At 41.6% G+C, this 19,314-nt stretch overlaps 1 protein-coding gene across 1 annotated transcript in view; it reads right to left on the reverse strand.

Annotated features, from left to right (window-relative positions):
- The window catches only part of FNDC3B (fibronectin type III domain containing 3B), a gene marked incomplete at both ends in the record, with an annotated part of 281,051 nt that overhangs the window by 62,760 nt on the left and 198,977 nt on the right, over positions 1 to 19,314 (reverse strand). The window contains 2 exons of the mRNA XM_079704135.1: positions 8,446 to 8,499; positions 11,545 to 11,683. Coding sequence (XP_079560261.1) covers positions 8,446 to 8,499; positions 11,545 to 11,683 — 193 coding nt within the window. The remainder of the gene's footprint in view (positions 1 to 8,445; positions 8,500 to 11,544; positions 11,684 to 19,314) is intronic.

Genomic DNA, 19,314 nt, shown 5'->3' on the forward strand with positions numbered 1-19,314 from the left:
GAAAGGCAGGGGTGAGAGAAGGAAGCATGGGGGAGTGTGTAAAATGTAACCCATGTGGCTACACAGCAGACAGTGACTCACCCTTGGAAACATTTTTCAAGATGAGTTAATATAAACTTCAGGGACAAAGATATTCTCAAACATTATTTCACTCTTTAAAATGAAATTTGGGGATAAATGATAAATAAAAGGTTTAAAATGCTTTAAGGAATATATTCTCTATTTTCTCATTTTATCTTCTGCCCTTTTACTACCTACTTGAGTATTTTTCTTTCTAATCTAGTTTAACATTTTAAATTAGCTCTTAAATAAGATTATAAATATATTATCCCCTCAAAAAAGGGGGGAGGGAGCACTTTGCTGACCTCCTGTGAGTCGCCCAAAGGAAGAGGACACATGTAGTACAACAATGAGGCAGAGACATTAATTGGCAGGAAAGCAGTTTTTCTCATGGGTTCCCTTTCCTTATCACTGAGGGAACAGGCAGTAATCTCTCCCATCTGTTTAGTGAGAAGGGCCGGGTTTGTGCACCGCTGAGTCACACCCCGTTGGCTAGCGAGCCGCGCTGGCCACGGGGTCTGAGTCCCATCCTACCACTGCATCTCTGGGGCACATCTGTCTTCCTTCCCCTCTTCCCAGAACACTCAGAGGAGAGCAGGGGTAGGAAAAGAGTTACGCTGTACTTTCAAAGTCCATGCCCTTGCATATAAGTCTTAGGGCATAGTACCTAAAACACTGCATGTGCTACACAAAGATAAAGGGGAAAAGATGAATGGACTAGGAGAGTCAAGAGAACCTTTTATGTCACATGGTGACAATTTTAAACATGTCCAAACATTCTTTGATTCTCCATCCAGTGAGGAGGAAAGCCTATGACCCTTTCCCTTGAATGTGCACGGGCTCGTGACTCTCTTGTAACTGACAGATGGAGTGGAAATGAAGTTGTGTGACTACCAAGGTGAGGTCGAAAAGATGACGAAGTTTCTGTCTTTTCCCTGGAATGCTCACTTTTGCAATTCTGACTCCCCTGAGGCTGCCATGCTCTGAGGGAGCCTGAGACGAGGTCCCACCGCAGCCAGCAGTGACCACTAGATTTGTGAGTGAGGACCCCACCAGAAGGTTCCAGCTCCCAGCCAATGAGCCCTCCCAGCTGAACCGCCAGAAATTGTGGAACACAGGCTAGCTACTCCTCCAGTGCCCTGTCCAAATTCCCAGCCCAGAATCCATGAGATAAGAAAGTGACTGTTTTAAGGCATTAAGTTTTGAGGTAATTTGTTATGCAATGTTACAGTCATCTATTTTGATGTCCACAGATGTCTATAATATGAAGTTTTTCAGTAAACTTTTATAAATTCCTCCTGTACTATAAATAGCCAGGAGGTAAGGGAGCAGAAGTGTGCTTGCCCGTACTCAAAACCAATGTTTAAAGTATGCCGGGATAAAGGCTTCTATTTTCTACATGCACTTAGCACATGCTTTTTTCCCTCAAAGTGTCCAACAAAGTAAGGCCTCTCTGAATAGATTTTAAAAATTATTTCTGTAGAAGCTAAAAATGTAACAAGATTCCTATAAGATCAACCAAAATTGTTAATCAATGGCAATGCAGTTACTTCATTTTACAGAGTGACATTTTAGAGAATTAAAATTTTTAATAATGCTATCCCCAAAGTTGTAGAGAACCCTGGGAATATTTTTAAATACAGACATGCAAAAGTCTTTGGGCAGTTCAGGTACCACATAGCCTAAAGCCTCAGGAGTGAGCAAATTAAATAACCTTTCAAAGGACTGTCGCATATAATCGTGTTTCTACCTCTGTCTGGTATCTGTTTATGACACATAATGGAATAAAGTTCTAGTGGATAAATCAATTTACAGATAGGTCTGCCTATTTGAAAAATGGAATCTAAGTATATAAAAAGTATTTATTTCATAACATGCCAACTAATTTTTAAAGTTAAAATGTTTAAAAGTAGTTGTTAATCTGTAAAACTATGTAACTGAAAACAAACAAAAATATTTTTTTCAAATCTGTTTTCCTTCTTTATAAACTTAGTATCTTCATAACATTGTCCTCACCACTTGGGAAGATGAATCCTTAAAATGGGTTTGTTTCCTGCTAAGGAACTTAACACATCTATGGCCAATTCTATACATACAACTCATGCATACTCCACCTAATTCAGGCCACAGTATTTTCTTGCCAGGAGTAATTCTGTAGACTGAGGTTGCTGTGGTTTCTCTGGCTGACATTTCCAATTCCCCTGGACTGCACTAACAATCTTCGAAGCTGGTATTTCCAGCATTGGTACTACGAGATGAAGTTGGCTGATATTTTCAATTGCCTTCAGATTAATAGATTGGAAGAGATCCTTCCGGCTCCTCTTCCTGGCACAAGAAAATGAGAATGGCCAACACCAGGGTGCCCTGTGGTCATGTGGCTTGTACTCTTCCTGATGTTTTCTTGATCTACTGACCTCCTTCTCTTACAGGTTCTTTCACAGCCATGCCTGTTGCCTTCCCAAGCTGCTCTTACCATGTTTGATAACTGCCTGCTAAATAAATAACATGCATTTGGTTGTCAGGTGTCATGTGCTCATGGCCCATGGCTGCTGGATCCAGACATGGGCTGAGTGATTCTGGGCTGGGCACTCCCTGTAACAGCATAGTTCAACCTGTCAGAAACATCAACAATAAATCAAATAAAAAATAAGGCTGCACTGGCCAACTGGACTACTACCAGGTTCGAAGGTTTAGTCTGCTAGTACATCTATATTTAGAAGTTGTACCAGCATTGGCCGACCCTAGGTAACATCAAATATAAATGTTGGCTTGAGATATAAAAGCATGTATGGGTTCAGCATAGCCATATATAAGAAGGGGTTCATAACAGGGAGGTGGGGACACCCCACATCTGGGTGGATTCCAAAGTTCTTTGCACCAAACCTCACTCTCCCCTCAGTGATGCCTCTTTCATTTAACTGACCACTCTAGCACAGAGGAATTTTCAAAGGTAAGAAAAGGGGGTAGTGTAGTTTGTGGCTGCATATTACTAAATAAATACTGCATGCATTTTATCCCCTGGCACACTAGTTTTTTATATTAGTGGGAGAGGCTTGGCTATCTGAAATAGCCAAGGATGTTCCTCTGGTTTAAAACAAACAAACACAATGTTCTTATATATCTCTCCAAATACAGAGGGTCACCTGATGTCGAGTGCTCTGATAGGATCAATGTATTGAGACTATCCCGGTGAAGGGAAGGGGGTGATTTTAGAGCAGGCTGCCTCTACAAGGGATGAACCAAGGGACGGATGGGCTCAGTTCACCCACCTAGCCAAGGCCCAAGGCGGCCATCCTCTAGCTGGCAACCAACAAGCAGGAAAAATGAGTTGATAAATTAGGCGCCAAGGACCAAGATGCGCATACGTAATATAGCCTCAGCTGGAAGCTCCCCACAAAGTCTGCTGCCCTAATACATGATAACCCCCTCCTGTACACGTGACAAATGGTAAAGAGCATGGAGAATCTGCTTCCGGTGTGCAGATGTCTGGGGTCCCTAAAAGAGAGGGCTCCTTTTAACTCAGCTCTGTCTTTGATACCTATGGACTTCTCTGAGTTATTAAATCCTTCCTTGCCTAGTTTCCTTCCATAGGGGCTATAGTGGAGGAAGCTGTTCCCTGGGACCTCATAAACCACCCTTTGACGTGGAGGTGGTAAAGATCTGGGATGTGGCAAAACACTGTCATTCTGCCAGGTCACTGATTTGGCCCTTACATAAAATATGGTTTTTGATGGACAAATGACAAACGAACCTGGGACCCCACTCACCCATCTCTAAGAGGGCACTCCCCGAGAATGGGCAAAGAGCTCGTGGGCCTGGGCAAGTGGCACCTTCCCCTGACTTTCAGCCAGGCATCGGCGATGGGCTGGGGAGTAGGCACCGGCTTTCCCAGTCTTCTCCACTGAACAACAGGCTATGCAGCCTCGGGCAGCAGGGCTCCTCAGAGACAGCGTCAGCTGCACTCTCGGCGAGGCTCTCCTTGTCCGCTCTGTGAGGCCAGTAAGTCACTCTGCTTGCCAATGCTACAGTTCTTCCAAGAAGGGCTGTCTAACCAGAAAAGCCCCATGCAAATTCACTCGTCCAAGAAGCCTTTTGAAAGATTATCAATATAACTAACGCCTAAGTTAAACTGGAATCTGATTAATAAAGCAGGAACAAAGCACCTCCTACGGAGCCAGCTCTTTCTCTTTATGAGCTAGGTTGGCTGCTCCGGAACTAGATGCCCATAAAGCGACAGTCTGGGGTCTGCCACCTAATCTAGGTTTCTGCAGTGGAGCTGCTGAGCCCGGGCCAGGCTGCCTAATGGTTCCCCATGGGCTTCTGGGCTCTACCTGCTGCCGGCCTTTTCTGTTCGAGTTCAGAGTATACTCCCCTTGATTTCTGCAGTATTTATGTCATTCTCGGTCTGCTGTGTTCTACAGTTGTGTTCACTCATTAGTCACCAGGAAAGCCAAATGTGACATTCCTTTTTGGGCTAGCTGAGTCACATGTGAGGGAGAGTCTCGGGAACTCCACTAGTCACATTCCCACAAAGCTATTTTTCTGGTTCTTTCGTATATTCCCAACATGTCATGTCTGGAAGCAAAGCTAATGGCAAATTAGCATCTATATATAGCACTAACATCCATCTTTATTTAGTTCAAACCAGAGCTATTAACCTCAGGGCTCCTGCATAAGTTCCTGACAGAAAAATGTCATATTCCTTTCATACACTCCTGCTGTAATTGTTGACTTTTCCTATCCCCCATCTTAACATCAATGTGCTTAGGTGGTCTGAAATACTCATTACACAGAATCTGTCATTGTCCAAGTTATCTCTTTCAATTTTAACCTACCTGTGAGATAACAGACGCTATTTTTCAAGTGGAGAAGCTGAGACTTGGGGGTTAAATGATTTGTTTGACTAGTTAGAGACAAAGTGGAAACAATCCAGTTCTCTTTGGGTGAACACCATGTCACTGAACACGTAAGCATGAATCCACGCCATGTGTTCACAGTGAGATCTTAGGAGACCTGCGTTTGTGCTGAGGAACTAGCTGCTAATAGCACCGGTTAGCATTTCTGTAGAGCACGAGTTAAAACAATATCCAAGAGTAGAACTCACACTACCACTTATCTGAGTCACCCCAACAAAGGGACGTGGCCAGGAAAGGAGGCCACACCTTTCCAAGTTATGAAAATTGATCCGTTTCAGGAGAAAACTGAAACTGATGGCTATAGCTGAAAAGCCAGTGACACCTGTGTGTTCCATTTTTAGTTGCTCATTACCATCTCGTAGTCACAGTTACTTACTGCAGTGATGGAAAAGTTAAGGGAGTGGCTAGGCACAATTACTCATGGAGAAAAGTAGGCATCCAGCCCCCTTGAAGAACTATTAGTGAGTAATTCCCAAGTGAAGTCTGTGAACAGTGATGTGACATTACTGACAATGAATTTAGGAGAGAGGGTATATCAGCTTCCCCCTCGTGCTTCACAGTTCTGTTTTCTGTTCCCCATTAGGGCCACACCTGCCTTCAGAGACCAGCAGGCGGTTAGCTCTTGATTTAAAGGTGGCTTTTCCCAAGGTCAACTCAGCACAGCACCCCCAGTCATAGGAGAAATAAAGACCAGGTACTCACTGGCCTCTCTGCTTCTGCTCTTTCATTCATGAAGTTCTTTTTCTAGAAACTTGACAGTAGGACTTGAGGCCCTGTGCTCCTAGTTTACTAACACCTTCAGAATTTTACACTAATTATTTTATTGGAATGGTGATTAAAAATTTGAGCAAAAGAGGGACTGTCCTGGTGGTCCAGTGGTAAAGAACCTGCCTTTCAATGAAGGGGACGCAGGTTCGATCCCTGGTCGGGGAACTAGGATCCCGCATGCCACAGGGTGACTAAGACCGCGCGCCACAACTACTGAGCCCGCGCCTCAACTACAGAAAGCAAACCTGCACGCTACAACTAAAGAGAAGCCTGTGTGCCACAACAAAGAGCCTGCGTGCCCAATGAAGATCCCGTGTACCACAACTAAGACCTGACACAGCCAAAAAAATAAAAAATAAATGAAATAAATGTTTAAAACAAAATTGAGCAAAAGAATAAATTCTGGGAACTCTAGCCAGGGCTGATATAATAAAAATATGGGATGAGCCATTCGTGGTGGCATGTATATAGATGGGGTCACCTCACCCCAAGCTGTGATTCTCAGACCAGGAGCCACAGCAGGAATGGGGCGCGGTGAGACCCCTGAACAAAAGCTTCTTCGAGACTGAACAATACCTGCTTCCCTCTCAGGTGGGGATCTGCTCCTTTGTGCACCCACCCACCTTTCTGCCCTTTAAGCTTGTTTCTACAGCCCCCTGGGTGCCATAGAGGCCATGGCTGGGAGAGGCGAGCTCTGGCTGTGGAGAGGAACTCCAGCTGAACACCCCTCCTGTTCTCCTGCCCCACCATACTCCACCAGGGCACGGTCTGGAAAGAGACTTGTACCAGGTGCACCTGGCTCAGACACCACCAGCAGAAGGCTTTGGAGGGAGAGCCAGAGCCTCACGTGCTCTCACTTCCTGCAGGTCAGGTGTTGTTCTCTGTTGGTACATTTGATTTTCTTCCTTGAAGAATATTAAGCCACAGGACATAAAAGGATTCCTGTGTTGGCAAAAGGCCTATGGTCACTTACTCTGGAATTTCCAGGAAAGCTCACCAGAGCTGACACCAGCAGGCATTCAAAGGTGGGAGGGAATATAAAGAGGAAAGGGGAAGATATTAGGATGGAAGTGAGGGCAAGATGGAAGGAGAGCAAGGACGGGAAAGGCAGGAGAAGGCCCAAAATAAACAACTTCACATTCTGTGGTCACTCGTCCATAGTGGGTCCTACTGAGTACAAACGATCATCAGACAGAGCTTCTCCATTTCGTGTGAGGCTGTAGCAAGTTTCCTCCCAGCATCATGCCAGGACAGTTTCAAGTCAAATTCAAAGGTAAGGTGGCCAACAACTGAGTCACCATTACCATTTCCTGCAGCACCTGGGTTTTTCTTGAGGTTTCCCACTGACCTTACTTAACTTATGAAGCCATGGTCCAAGACAGAGAAGCAGCAAAAAACACAGGACACACACACACACACACACATACACACTCACTCACTCACTCACTCACTCACTCACTCACCAGTGCTCTGAGAAGATATGGAGAGGATAAAAGCTCCTCTTTACTGGGTAAACTCTATCTCGATATAAAACCTCAACCACAAGGGCCATAGGGGGTGGTTTCACTTTCCAATCAAGCCGCCTTAAAATGAAATCCACCTAATCTGTAAAATATACTGGTTAAGTCTGAGATTTCACCAATCTGTACATAGGAACTACTCACAAGGATCCTAAGAACAATAGATCATTGTCTTTGGTAACTTGGAACTCTAGCTGTTCAGATGCAACCCAGATGGAAAATATGCTTCTGCAAAAAGTGATAAAGAGCCCCCTTTCCACATCAAAATTTCATCATGAGAATTTCATCCGTTTTCATTTTACATTTGGTTAAAATATTTTTCCCACACTTGACAAGTGGCTTTTTGCCTAAGCCTGTGTTCTGAATCTTTCAGTGCCCCTAAATTTAAGTCACAAAGACTAGTTAACTTGCATTACTCTTCAAAGTCAACATTTCCTATTCTTAAAATCCTTAGTCTGTTTGCTTGATCACAGAAAGAGAATAAAACACAGGTAAATGAATGAACGGAATTAAGATATACAAGAATAGTATCATTGCTTTTTAGTAACAGAAGATTTCTGCATCCCGTGTTCCTGCCTGAGATTCTGTGCAGTGTTAGTGAGGCCAGGAAAGCACTGGGTCACCATTCAGCAGAGAGTGGCCTAGAATGTAAGAAGGCTTCACCACGGATACCATCCAAGGCCTCTGGTGACAGAAACAGCAAAGGGGGCACCCCCTTCTAGGATGGGCTAACCAGTAGGGTGCTCGCAGGTGGGTGAGACCTCCAGGTGCTGTCGTCTCCCCTGCTCTGCTCCCACAGAGAAACAAACGAGGCTTCCCAGGCTGCAGTGTGGTTTACCTTATGGAAACCATCTATGCAGGCTGGCCCTGGGCAGTCAAGATAACAAAGAAGTCAATTCTTGGTCAGAAACTAGGGTCTCCAAAATAGGTAAGATCCTATCTTTTCTTTCAGTAGCATTTCTTGCAAATAAGTCAAGTAAATATATTTTAATGTACAATTCACTACACTTCAGTTCATCTTCATTTTCCACAGTCAATCACTATTGGTTTCAATTTTTCTCTACTTACATTATTTTTTCCATGTGTTTAGCATATCTTCAAAAAAAGAATAAAATGGCATTTGCTCAGCAATTTCATTTTTAAAAGGTGTTTTAGATGGATGAACATAAAAATATGATTACCTCATCCCATTCTAAAAGGTAGTTGGTGATTTTTGAACCGTTGTCAATTGGTGCCTAAAAAAATAAATAAATAAAATGAGATTAGAGAAAGTTGTTCACAGTCAAAAGTTATGAGCTCTCCACTTGGTTCAGATACAATGTCCATGCTAGTACTGTACTCTCCCTGCAGGGGGATAACCCTGGATACCTCCTGCATTTGCTTCTTCAAACATTATCACAAAACCAATTTTAATACAAGTCAACTAGTAGAGAGAGCCCCACTATTAATAAATCGTACCCCACAAACAGCCAAGCCCGCCTTCCCCACCACCTCTACCTTTACACCCACATGGTGCCTTACTTCCTCCTCTGGGGATAAAACTTTTAAGAGGCATGTTAAGTTCAAGGGTGGAGGAGAAAAAAGACAGGGGAGAAACAGAGGCACTGCTTGGGGTCTGATAAGATAAAGCTGACCCACCTAGGTTCAGGAGTCTAAAGTCCATATTTTTGTAACTTCCCCCATACAGTTTTTGTTGTTGTTTTAAGAGTTTAAGATTAGAAAGCCTTCTGCGGCATTAAGGTTGCCCTTTTTTTAAAAATGAGAAAAACCGGATCTCCTGGATAGATTACCAGGGGCAATTAGCCCTTAGCATATTAGCAAAAAGAAGTTTCATCATTTGCTTTCCTCCTAAAAGCATGCTGTGATCTGCTTTACTGAGAAAGCAGCTTTGGACAATGGGAAGAAGAGTAAAGAACTCTGGAGAAAAGAGTACTTTGTAGGGTCAGAGCTGCCAGAAGGGGGTGCTACTGTGGAGTCCCTCACAGCACTAAGGTAGTAAGACCATGTCTCCCAAGCACAAACACACCTGGGCCTGGCTCTTCCCAGGAAAGAGCCAGGGCCCCATAGAATGTGGTGACCTGCCCCCAGCAAAGGCAGCCAGGTCACCAGAGCTACACTGAAGCCCCTCCCGGCTGTCTGTCACGAGTGGTCTGATGTAAGTTGCTTAATATCAATGCTTAGTTTCTTATTCCAAGAATGGATGGGTGTGATAAGGAATTGGAAGAATATATGTAAATCACTTACAAAAACAGCACCGGTGTTACAGGAAGCAGTCAGTAAACAGTAGCTGTTGCATTATTATTGTTAATAATAAATGCATTAACATCGAGGACTCAGTATATATTAGTTACTTAATAAAGAAACTCTTCACCCTGGCCTTTCCTTCCTTCCTCCTTCTTTCTTCTGAGTCATATAATCTTAGAGTTCCAAGCCCCAATTACGGGTGAGTGCTGTATGTTCTACTAAACTGTAATTTCAGGCTTTTGTGGGCTCGATTTGGGAGATAGGATAGGGTTACATTTAAAATTCTAAATAACGGACAAAATCAAGGTTTTAGCTGAGAACCCATTTCTAAGGTAAAAACTACATTTATGATGCTCATATATTCCTTTCTGATGTCCTGCCCCACCACCGAGTCCCTGATTCCTTGAGGGTGGGGACACAGCCCCTGGTGTTTGTGTTGCCCTATCTCCTGGCGCTAACTGGATGACATTAGAGGTCCCTGAGCTCTCTCAGTGTCTTGGTGGCTTCAAGGACAGATGGGCAGCCAGAGCATGGTTGCACTGTCCTTGTACCCCCAACTGGAACACCGTTATTGGAAAATCTGTTCTAAGAACATGAAAACTGAACTGAATCCAGAACTTTCAACTTTGCACGTAACTGAATGGAACAATAATATGCTTCTGATTTACAATTAAATAAAGGGAGAAAGAAATTGTGAAACATTTTCCTCCTAGTAAGAAATCTTTTTCTTGAAGTTGCTGGTCTGCCTGAGGCCTGAATTTCATCCAGGTTTTAAGCAGAGTATGTATCAGTGATTCCCAACTTTAGGTTTATAAGACCCCAGGGTCCCTCTGGTAATCTTTAAGATTTCTTCTACTTTCCAAGCAAAATGGATTTTAATTCTTTCCTTAAGACATATTTACATATGTATATGTATAAATACAGAACACATTTTAAAATGGATGTATATGCTCCAAGGACTTAAACAATGATGACCACCAGTTGGGTGTTAAAACTCTGAAAAGGTAGGGAATCACTGACCTGGATTATCCCTGGAAGCCAGGAAGGAAAATAAAATAGTTCAGATTCTACAACTTTGCCTTTGTCCAAATAACACACTCAATGTTGGCCACTGGCTACGAGAGGGGTCTACAGAAGTCCATGCTTTGTTGCTAACCACTACTCTCAACTGCTTTTATCAACTCCCAAGATAAATTTGACTCTCTGGTCTAAGAACAAAAGGACAAAGTATTTGTTCACCAATAAGGAAACTCCCTAGTTATCTTATTTGCACACCGGTGTTCTCCCCCAATACCACAAATCTTTATTATCTCTACCTCGATAAATTTTACATTTTGAACTATATTTTAAAGTATAAATATACAGAAATAATTACTAAAGAGATTGATAACATAATCTACTATTTTCTTACAAACACACAACTGTGACTGATAAGCCAATGATATACTACTTTAAGGACCTCTCTTTGACAAGAGTTATTTGTAGCCAAAAAGTTGTATTTCATGAAAACTACCACATGATTCAGATGTTAAAAAAATAATTAGTAATCCTAACTGACCTAAGGCCTAATTAGTCAAAATTAATGAAACCTTAATGTAGTTTAGAACACTAAACATTCTAGGCAGTTTTAAATATTAGACATTGCAGAGTCACCACTGAAAGAAGCCAATGGACCCATAAACCTACTTTATCTCTAAATCTTTCTTCACAAAAACTTTTTACTCAAGTCCTCAAATGTCTACTGAGATGAATTAAACTATTAGAAAGTGATGACATTTAGGTATCTTAAGTATTTATATCACTTATAAAGTGTTGCTCATGACCCTGAAAAGAAAGCTAAAACTTGATTTCACAGTTCCCTCTCCCATTCTTTTGCCCAATTTTTATAGAGATGGCAACTTTTGATATCATTATAATTTGTTTCACATAGTCACTATGCAGAAAATGAAACACCATCACCAAACTGGAATACTGCTAAATAAACGTTTCAAATGGCTACAGACTTCAGAGTAGTCCTGCCACTTTGTGCTACCCACCTTCCACTGCAAGGTTAGTGAACTTTTGCTCCTGTGTGCCAGCTTAGGCGGGAAAGGACACTCGGGTGCACAGCTGTGGGTGGTGAAGCTAACCGGCTCAGAGCAGGATCCCTTTACGGAATTGTACATAGCATATACCCTGAAAACAGACAGACAAATACAGTCAATGGCAGAGGCCCATCACAGAAGACCAGGGTTTTTATCTCAGCTTTGTCCCAGGACTTACCACAGAGAACAGAATTTCTTATGTAGTACACACCATGACCCTTATTCTTATTTACTGGTCTTGTCCTGACCTAACTATGGTCAGCATTTTCAGGGGAAAATCATCCCAGCAGGCGATGTGCCTCAATGCATTCTCTCCTCCCACTAACTGTCAGAGCCACCCAGCCCCATTTAAGACAGGCAGAGTCTACTGACTGGAAAAGAATATGCTCAATAAGGAAATATACTTATTCCCCAAAATGGCCTCCAAATATATATTCTAAAGTCCATCAAGCCACTCTCTGGTTGACTTTGTCTGGAAAAAGGCTAAAAGTACAGATAAGGGTTGGGTCAAAGGAGACAAGAAACAGTGATGAGAGTCCACAAACTGAGAGAGAGAGGTAGAAGTACAAACAACAAAGTAGATATCATCTTTGAACTGTTGATAATACTGCAGATATTTAGGTAGAAATAAGGACATTTCACACACAGAAACAGGCTTGCTACTGCCAAATGCATCTCTCTTCTAATGCATTAAAAACATGGTTCAGGTACAGTTTATCCATGTGAACATCTAACTCTTACACCTGGAGCCAAGATTAAGGATGTGAATTCTGCACATTAAAATGCATGGCTCGATACTCAACATATGGACCTGATTTCTCCAGAGAAGCTGTGAAAAAAAAGCATATAACACAATATTATAAAACTACACTCCTTTCAAATAGCATAAAATAGGATTATGCTGATTTTTTACCATCTTCTTTTCTACTTTTTCATTTTTTAAATATTGGGCATTAAAAAAAAACTTGAAAACATACTCTTTTAAAAAGACAATAAAGAAACCTTTGTTGCCTAAAAAAGATGCATGGATTAAGCTATTCAGAATTTGTAAATACATCAAGTCCTTAATTCTAAACAACTCTTTATGAGCTGCCATTAAAGACAGAAGAACACTCAGGCTAGAGAGGTGAAGTAAATTTCCCAAAGCTACACAGCTAGAAAGTTGGATCAATTGTACTCAGTCATGGAGATCTAACTGCTATACTGTATTCCCTACTGTCCTATTCATCCTGCAATCCACTTCCCCTCACTCTGCCCAAAGAATAAATAACAGCTACAGATAACATTATGGAAAATAGGACCTAAATGAGGAGAAAGGATTTTAAAAATCATACACCTGAAGTCCACCACAAAAAATTTATAGAGGCCATGCAAGTCAAAAGTACTAACAGACATGCCTACCTTCCATTCTGAAAGGTAAAATACATATTTACTGGATATTTGACTTGTTTGCCTAAGGGGAGGACACCATGATATTTGATCCAAACAAAAGATACCTCTCATTAGGATGCTCTTCACCCAACCTGATGACAGAAATGTTCCTTTTTGCATTCACTGTAAGTAGGCACATGATAACAGAAAATGAAACAGGAGACTCGGCAAGATCATTTCCGTGTATCAGGACAGGTTCACTGGGAGTAAGTTACTTAAAAATGAATCACAGAATGTTCCAGACATGGGCAGGGTTCCAACCTGAACTTTAACAGATCAGTTGAATTCTCCAACTGATGGCTTATCGACTGTATTTTGCCCAAAGTACGTGTGGGGGGAGGGAAGGAATATAGTGTTTTAAAATATTACCGCCAAAAAAATAAAAAATAAAATATTACCGCCACCTATGAATTAAAGGACATAGGCAACAATCTCCAAAAAAGAGACAAGCAGACATTATGCACTCCTAATGAGAGACCATGTCGCTATCTATAAAATCCCTGCCAGAAAAACTGAACCTGTATCTGATTAAGCCTCTTCACTGCTTTATAGGAAACATGGAGAGAACATTATTAAGCAACACTACAAGATAAAATCAGGCTAATTCACAGTGTGGAAAAGTCTACAGGACAAAAAAAAAAAATTTATTCCAACAAATAAATTGCAAGAAGAGAAAAAAGGTATGGAGGGAAAACCTATAGCTTAAAAGAAATTTAAGAGCTATAAGCCAAACACAATACTCAAACCACGTCTGAATTCCAATTACAACAAACTGAAGAAATAAAACCTTCATTTTTAGGACAGTTGAGGAAATGGGAACAGTGTCTGGATTTTAAAGACATGAAGGAATTTACCATTTTTGTTTATTTTGGATGGGCATGGGGTGTGTGATGATGGTAATGTGGCTCAGAGGTGAAATAATACAATGTCTGGACTTTACTTCAAAATAACTGTTGGGGGAGGGCGTAGGAGAAGGCACCAAGGAAATAAAAAGTTGGGTGGTGGGTATATGGGAGTTCATTAAATTACTGTCCACTTTTGACTATAACTGAAATCTTCACAAACACAAAGTTAAAAATTAAGCCAATGCTGAAAAAAATGGAGATCTCTCGTTTAAAAAAATGAACCTCTGGCTTCTCTTAAAAACCCGAAGTTCTAGCAACACTGAGCTGCAGACCTGAATGACAGGAATTAAATGAAACTGAGAGCAGCTCCCCCTTTAGATGGGCAGGTGCTGTTCAGTTCAGAGTCCCCACCACTCCCTACTGCTCCCCGGAACTGAGACTGCTTTTTCACGCCTTTTACCCAATCCTCTTTACCCACTTCTGTTCCCAGGAGGTATCTCATGTTGCGGTCACTAGGCATTTGCTTATGAATTCAGACTATACTCAGACAGACCAAGTCCTAAATATCCACAAAAACAGTCAGCACCAAAAATCCATTGGGTAATAGAGCAGAGGAAAGGAGGTAGGGGAAGAGCCTGCCAAGGACTAGCAGACCACAGTTAGTTATCTGGGGAGAGCTGGACTCAGTCAAGTTCATTCTTTCTTTTCAATGAGATTCTTAGAGTCACAAATCCATACTTATCGGGCTAGAGAAACATGAGAGAAGGAGGCTCCTGACAGCCAGGTTGGGAGGATGACAGTAGGAATGAAGGAACTTGATGGCACAAGTAAAAATCTGAGGTACTTGAGGATGGACAGTGTACAGGCCGGCAGGAGTTAGTGCCCTTATCTTTAAACTCAGAGAATGTTATAGTTTGTCTAAATGAGGAGTCAATGCTCTGCACTTGTAAAAAGTCTGTCTCTGCAAAAGAAACAAGATCTATTTTACGTGGCAATATAAATGTGCTGCACTCAGTACCTAAAACTTGACATGATATCTAAGTACCTCATGATTACATCTGTCAATTCAAATTGTTCAGTAAATAGATAGCAACTAATAACTGTAATAACTACCTGCTCCGCTTTTACCAGTAATTTTCACAGAAAAGTCTCTGTAAATGACATTACATTTTGAAGAATGTTGCAATCATGTTTCTCACATGATGGTGATGTGTTTTCTCTAAATACCACGATGTGACAGGAAGATCTGTGGAGTAGGACAAGTGTCCTAAGTTAAATATATCAGCAAACAATTCAGTTCTTTTAGCATTTATACCAGCAAAGAGGAATACACTTTTCTAAGGATATAACTAATCTTGTGTTGGGTTTGCACATTTGTTTCAGTTTAAGTACCAACTAAATGTGTACGGAACAGGTACTCCAAAAATTTCAGAAATTTGCCTCCCCCTTCCTCCAGCACATCTGTAACATACCAGGAGCTGCAATTTCTAGTCAATAACACCTATTTCGTGAATGGACCTAGAGTCTGTCATGCAGAGTGAAATAAGTCAGAAAGAGAAAAACAAATACCGTATGCTAACACATATATATGGAATCAAAAAAAAATGGTTCTGAGGAACCTAGGTGCAGGACAGGAATAAAGACGCAGACGTAGAGAATGGACTTGAGGACACAGGGAGGGGGAAGGGTAAGCTGGGACGAACTGAGAGAGTGGCATTGACATATATACACTACCAAATGTAAAACAGATAGCTAGTGGGAAGCAGCCGCATAGCACAGGGAGATCAGCTCGGTGCTTTGTGACCACCCAGAGGGGTGGGATAGGGAGGGTGGGAGGGAGACGCAAGAGGGAGGGGATATGGGGATATAAGTGTAGGCATAGCTGATTCACTTTGTTATAAAGCAGAAACTAACACTCCATTGTAAAGCAATTATACTCCAATAAAGATGTTAAAAAAAATAAAATAACACCTATTTTATAACTCCACACTGAGCTGGTCAACCACATATTTTTGGAAATGTTTCATCACATAATTTTTCTGGGAAATGTTATTACATGATATAATCTCTGGGCAACCTCTTTGCCAAATTGTTTATGACAATGACTGGAAAACGGCCTCAAATTCTGCATTGAAATTGCTATCCATTCCAACACTCAAATTCCTGATTATCCTATCATTGATAAAAATATAAATTCTTGACTCCCACAGTAAAATGATTGTTTCAATGCGACTATTAATTATAAAACTACCAATTAAAAGAGGAATACGCGGGCTTCCCTGGTGGCGCAGTGGTTGAAGGTCCGCCTGCCGATGCAGGGAGCGTGGGTTCATGCCCCGGTCTGGGAGGATCCCACGTGCCACGGAGCGGCTGGGCCCAGGAGCCATGGCCGCTGGGCCTGCGCTCCACGGCGGGAGAGGCCGCGGCGTGATAGGCCCACGAGCCGCAAAAAAAAAAAAAAAAAAAAAAAGAGGAATATGCTTTTCTTTGTATGTGTATAAATAAATGAACATATAAATGTTTGTGATTGTAAAGTTACGTACTTATGCGTAAGTATTATAAAACAGGATGTTATTTATTTGTATGTATGTATGTATTGGATTTTTCTCATTCCTCTCTCTTCCTCAACACACACACACACAGAGAGGAGACTCTGCATTGGTGGCGTCATTCCATAACACAATACCCTATATGGAAACACTGAATAAATACACTTTGACAATTACAAATTGATTCCTTTTAAACATTCAACCAACATTAAACCAAAAAAAGCAATCTGTGTAAGAACTGGGTAACTAATATAAAAGTGATGACTTCAATAAAAATAACCCAGGACCCAACACCTAAATTTTTTAAATCAACATAATAGAGGAATTACTTTCCTCAATCACTAGGAGAAAAAAAAAAGTGGTTGGATAGATCTGGAGCAATGACACGAAAATACATAGCAAAAAGTGAGGAAAATAATCTTTAAAACCTGAAATGTCTCAGGATACAATTTTCAATGTGGAATTTGGACTAAAGGGCATAGCAAGCGCCAATCTGAACAGCTACAGACACATAACCTAGAGCACCATCTCAAGGATGCTGCTGGTCTCTTAATAAATTATTCCCAATAACACTGAGGTGATGGCAAGTAGAATTCAAGAGCTATTCTTGCCTAGGAACTGATGCCAAGCACTATACAGTTCAATGACAGAACTCCATGACTGAGAGGCTGCTACTTTAAAAAATGGTTGTGTATCTGACTGGTGAACTCAGACAATACTCACTAACATGAGGGAGGAAAAAACTGAAAATGAGAAAAAGAATTCCATAAAGATATCAAGCAAGCAGTGTGAAGGGGATGAAATCAGAATAGCAAAACCAAAAGCAACAAGAAAGGAGCCCTAGGTGAGATGTCAGTACCTGACCTGAGAAAGAAACCTTTCACTCTACGGAAGAGTGATTTGAACAGAGACTTCTGCAGGCCTTTGTCAAAATGTGCACTATTAACAACTAGAAGGAGAATACAGCCTGCTTGGCACTGCTAAAAGAAACATCTGTTTTCATGATTGGCTCTCTAGACTTCCTATAAGGTGACATTTTCTAAATTGGTAATGTACAAATAAATGAAAACGGTAATAAATATAATTGTTCGTTTTGCAGCTGTACAGTAATGGAATTCATTTGGAGCTTCTGTTGTGGAAAAGTGAGGAAATATTTCCATGTAGCTTTTTGAGGCCTTATAGGTGACTATTAAATTTAAAATGATATTTGAGGCTACTGTGTTGATAAAAGCTTACATTCCTGGAACTAAGATTTTGAGAATGTTAACTGCATCATAAAAAGAGATTTTTGGTCTGCTTTTTTCAGTTCCAATTGTGATATATCTTTATCTCAATAAAATAATGAGTGGTATTGTCAAACTTCATAATGAAGTCCTTTTTATTTTTAGTGTGGAAAATCTGCAACCACTTTGGAAAAACAAAACAACATTTATAGGTGTTACAGATTTATAATAGATTTGCACATATATTTCATTTGCTCTCACACCATCTTTCTGAGGCTGGTATCGTTATTATCCTCATTTTACAAATGAGAAAACAAGGACATTGAAGCTTACATGGCTTGCCTAATCACATACCCTCAGTAAGTGCCTGAGTCATTAATTCCAAATTCCAAGGTCTGCCTACTATGTCATCAAGCTGCCTCCCAAAGCAATTCAAGGCAGAAGAGACTGACTCTACATAGGGGGTGGAAGTGTTAAGAGTATTCTCTAGCTTGAAAAATGGAAGGCTGTATAAGGAAAGAGAATGAATGATCTATATGGACTGTGGAATAGCCAGAGCAAAGTAACTACAATTGGGACTGCAGACATTTTTCTTAGGAAAGAATTTTTTAAAAATACTAAAAGCGATGTGTTCTGGAAGATGGCGCAGTAGAAGGACATGTGCTCACTCCCTCTTGAGAGAGCACCGGAATCACAAGTAACTGCTGAACAATCATCGACAGGAAGACACCGGCACTCACCAAAAAAGATACCCTACATCCAAAGACAAAGGAGAAGCCGCAATGAGATGGTAGGAGGGGTGCAATCACAATAAAATCATAACCGCCGGGTGGGTGACTCACAAACTGGAGAACAATTATACCACAGAAGTTCACGCACTAGAGTGAAGGTTCTGGCCCCATGTCAGGCTTCCCAACCAGGGGGTCTGGCAATGGGAGGAGGAATTCCCAGAGAATCAGACTTTGAAGGCTACAGGGATTTCATTACAGGGCTTCAACAGGACTGGGGTAAACAGAGACTCCACTCTTGGATGGCACACGCAAAGGAGAGTGTGCACCAGGACCCAGGGGAAAGAAGTAGTGACCCCACAGGTGACAGAACAAGACTTACCTGCCAGTGTTGGAGGGCATCCTGCAGAGGCAGGGGGCAGCTGTGGCTCACCGTGGGGACAAGCACACTGGCAGCAGAAGTTCTGGGGAGTACTCCTTGGTGTAAGCCCTCCCAGAGTCCAACATTAGCCCCACCAAAGAGCCAGGGTAGGCTCCAGTGTTGGGTCGCCTCAGACCAAACAACCAACAGGGAGGGAACTTAGCCCCACCCATCAGCAGACAAGTGGATTAAAGTTTTACTGAGCTCTGCCCACCAGAGCAACACCCAGCTCTACCGACCACCAGTGCCTTCCAGCAGGAAGCTTGCACAAGCCTCTTAGATAGCCTCATCCACCAGAGGGCAGACAGCAGAAGCAAGAAGAACTACAATCCTGCAGCCTGTGGAACAAAAACCACATTGAAAGATAGACAAAATGAAAAGGCAGGGGACTATGTACCAGATGAAGGAACAAGATAAAACCCAGAAAAACAATTAAATGAAGTGGAGATAGGTAACCTCCCAGAAAAAAGAATTCAGAATAATGATGGTGAAGATGATCCAGGACCTCAGAAAAAGAATGGAGGC

The sequence above is a fragment of the Hyperoodon ampullatus genome (assembly GCF_949752795.1).
Source record: "Hyperoodon ampullatus genome assembly, chromosome: 5".
Lineage (NCBI taxonomy): Eukaryota > Metazoa > Chordata > Mammalia > Artiodactyla > Ziphiidae > Hyperoodon > Hyperoodon ampullatus.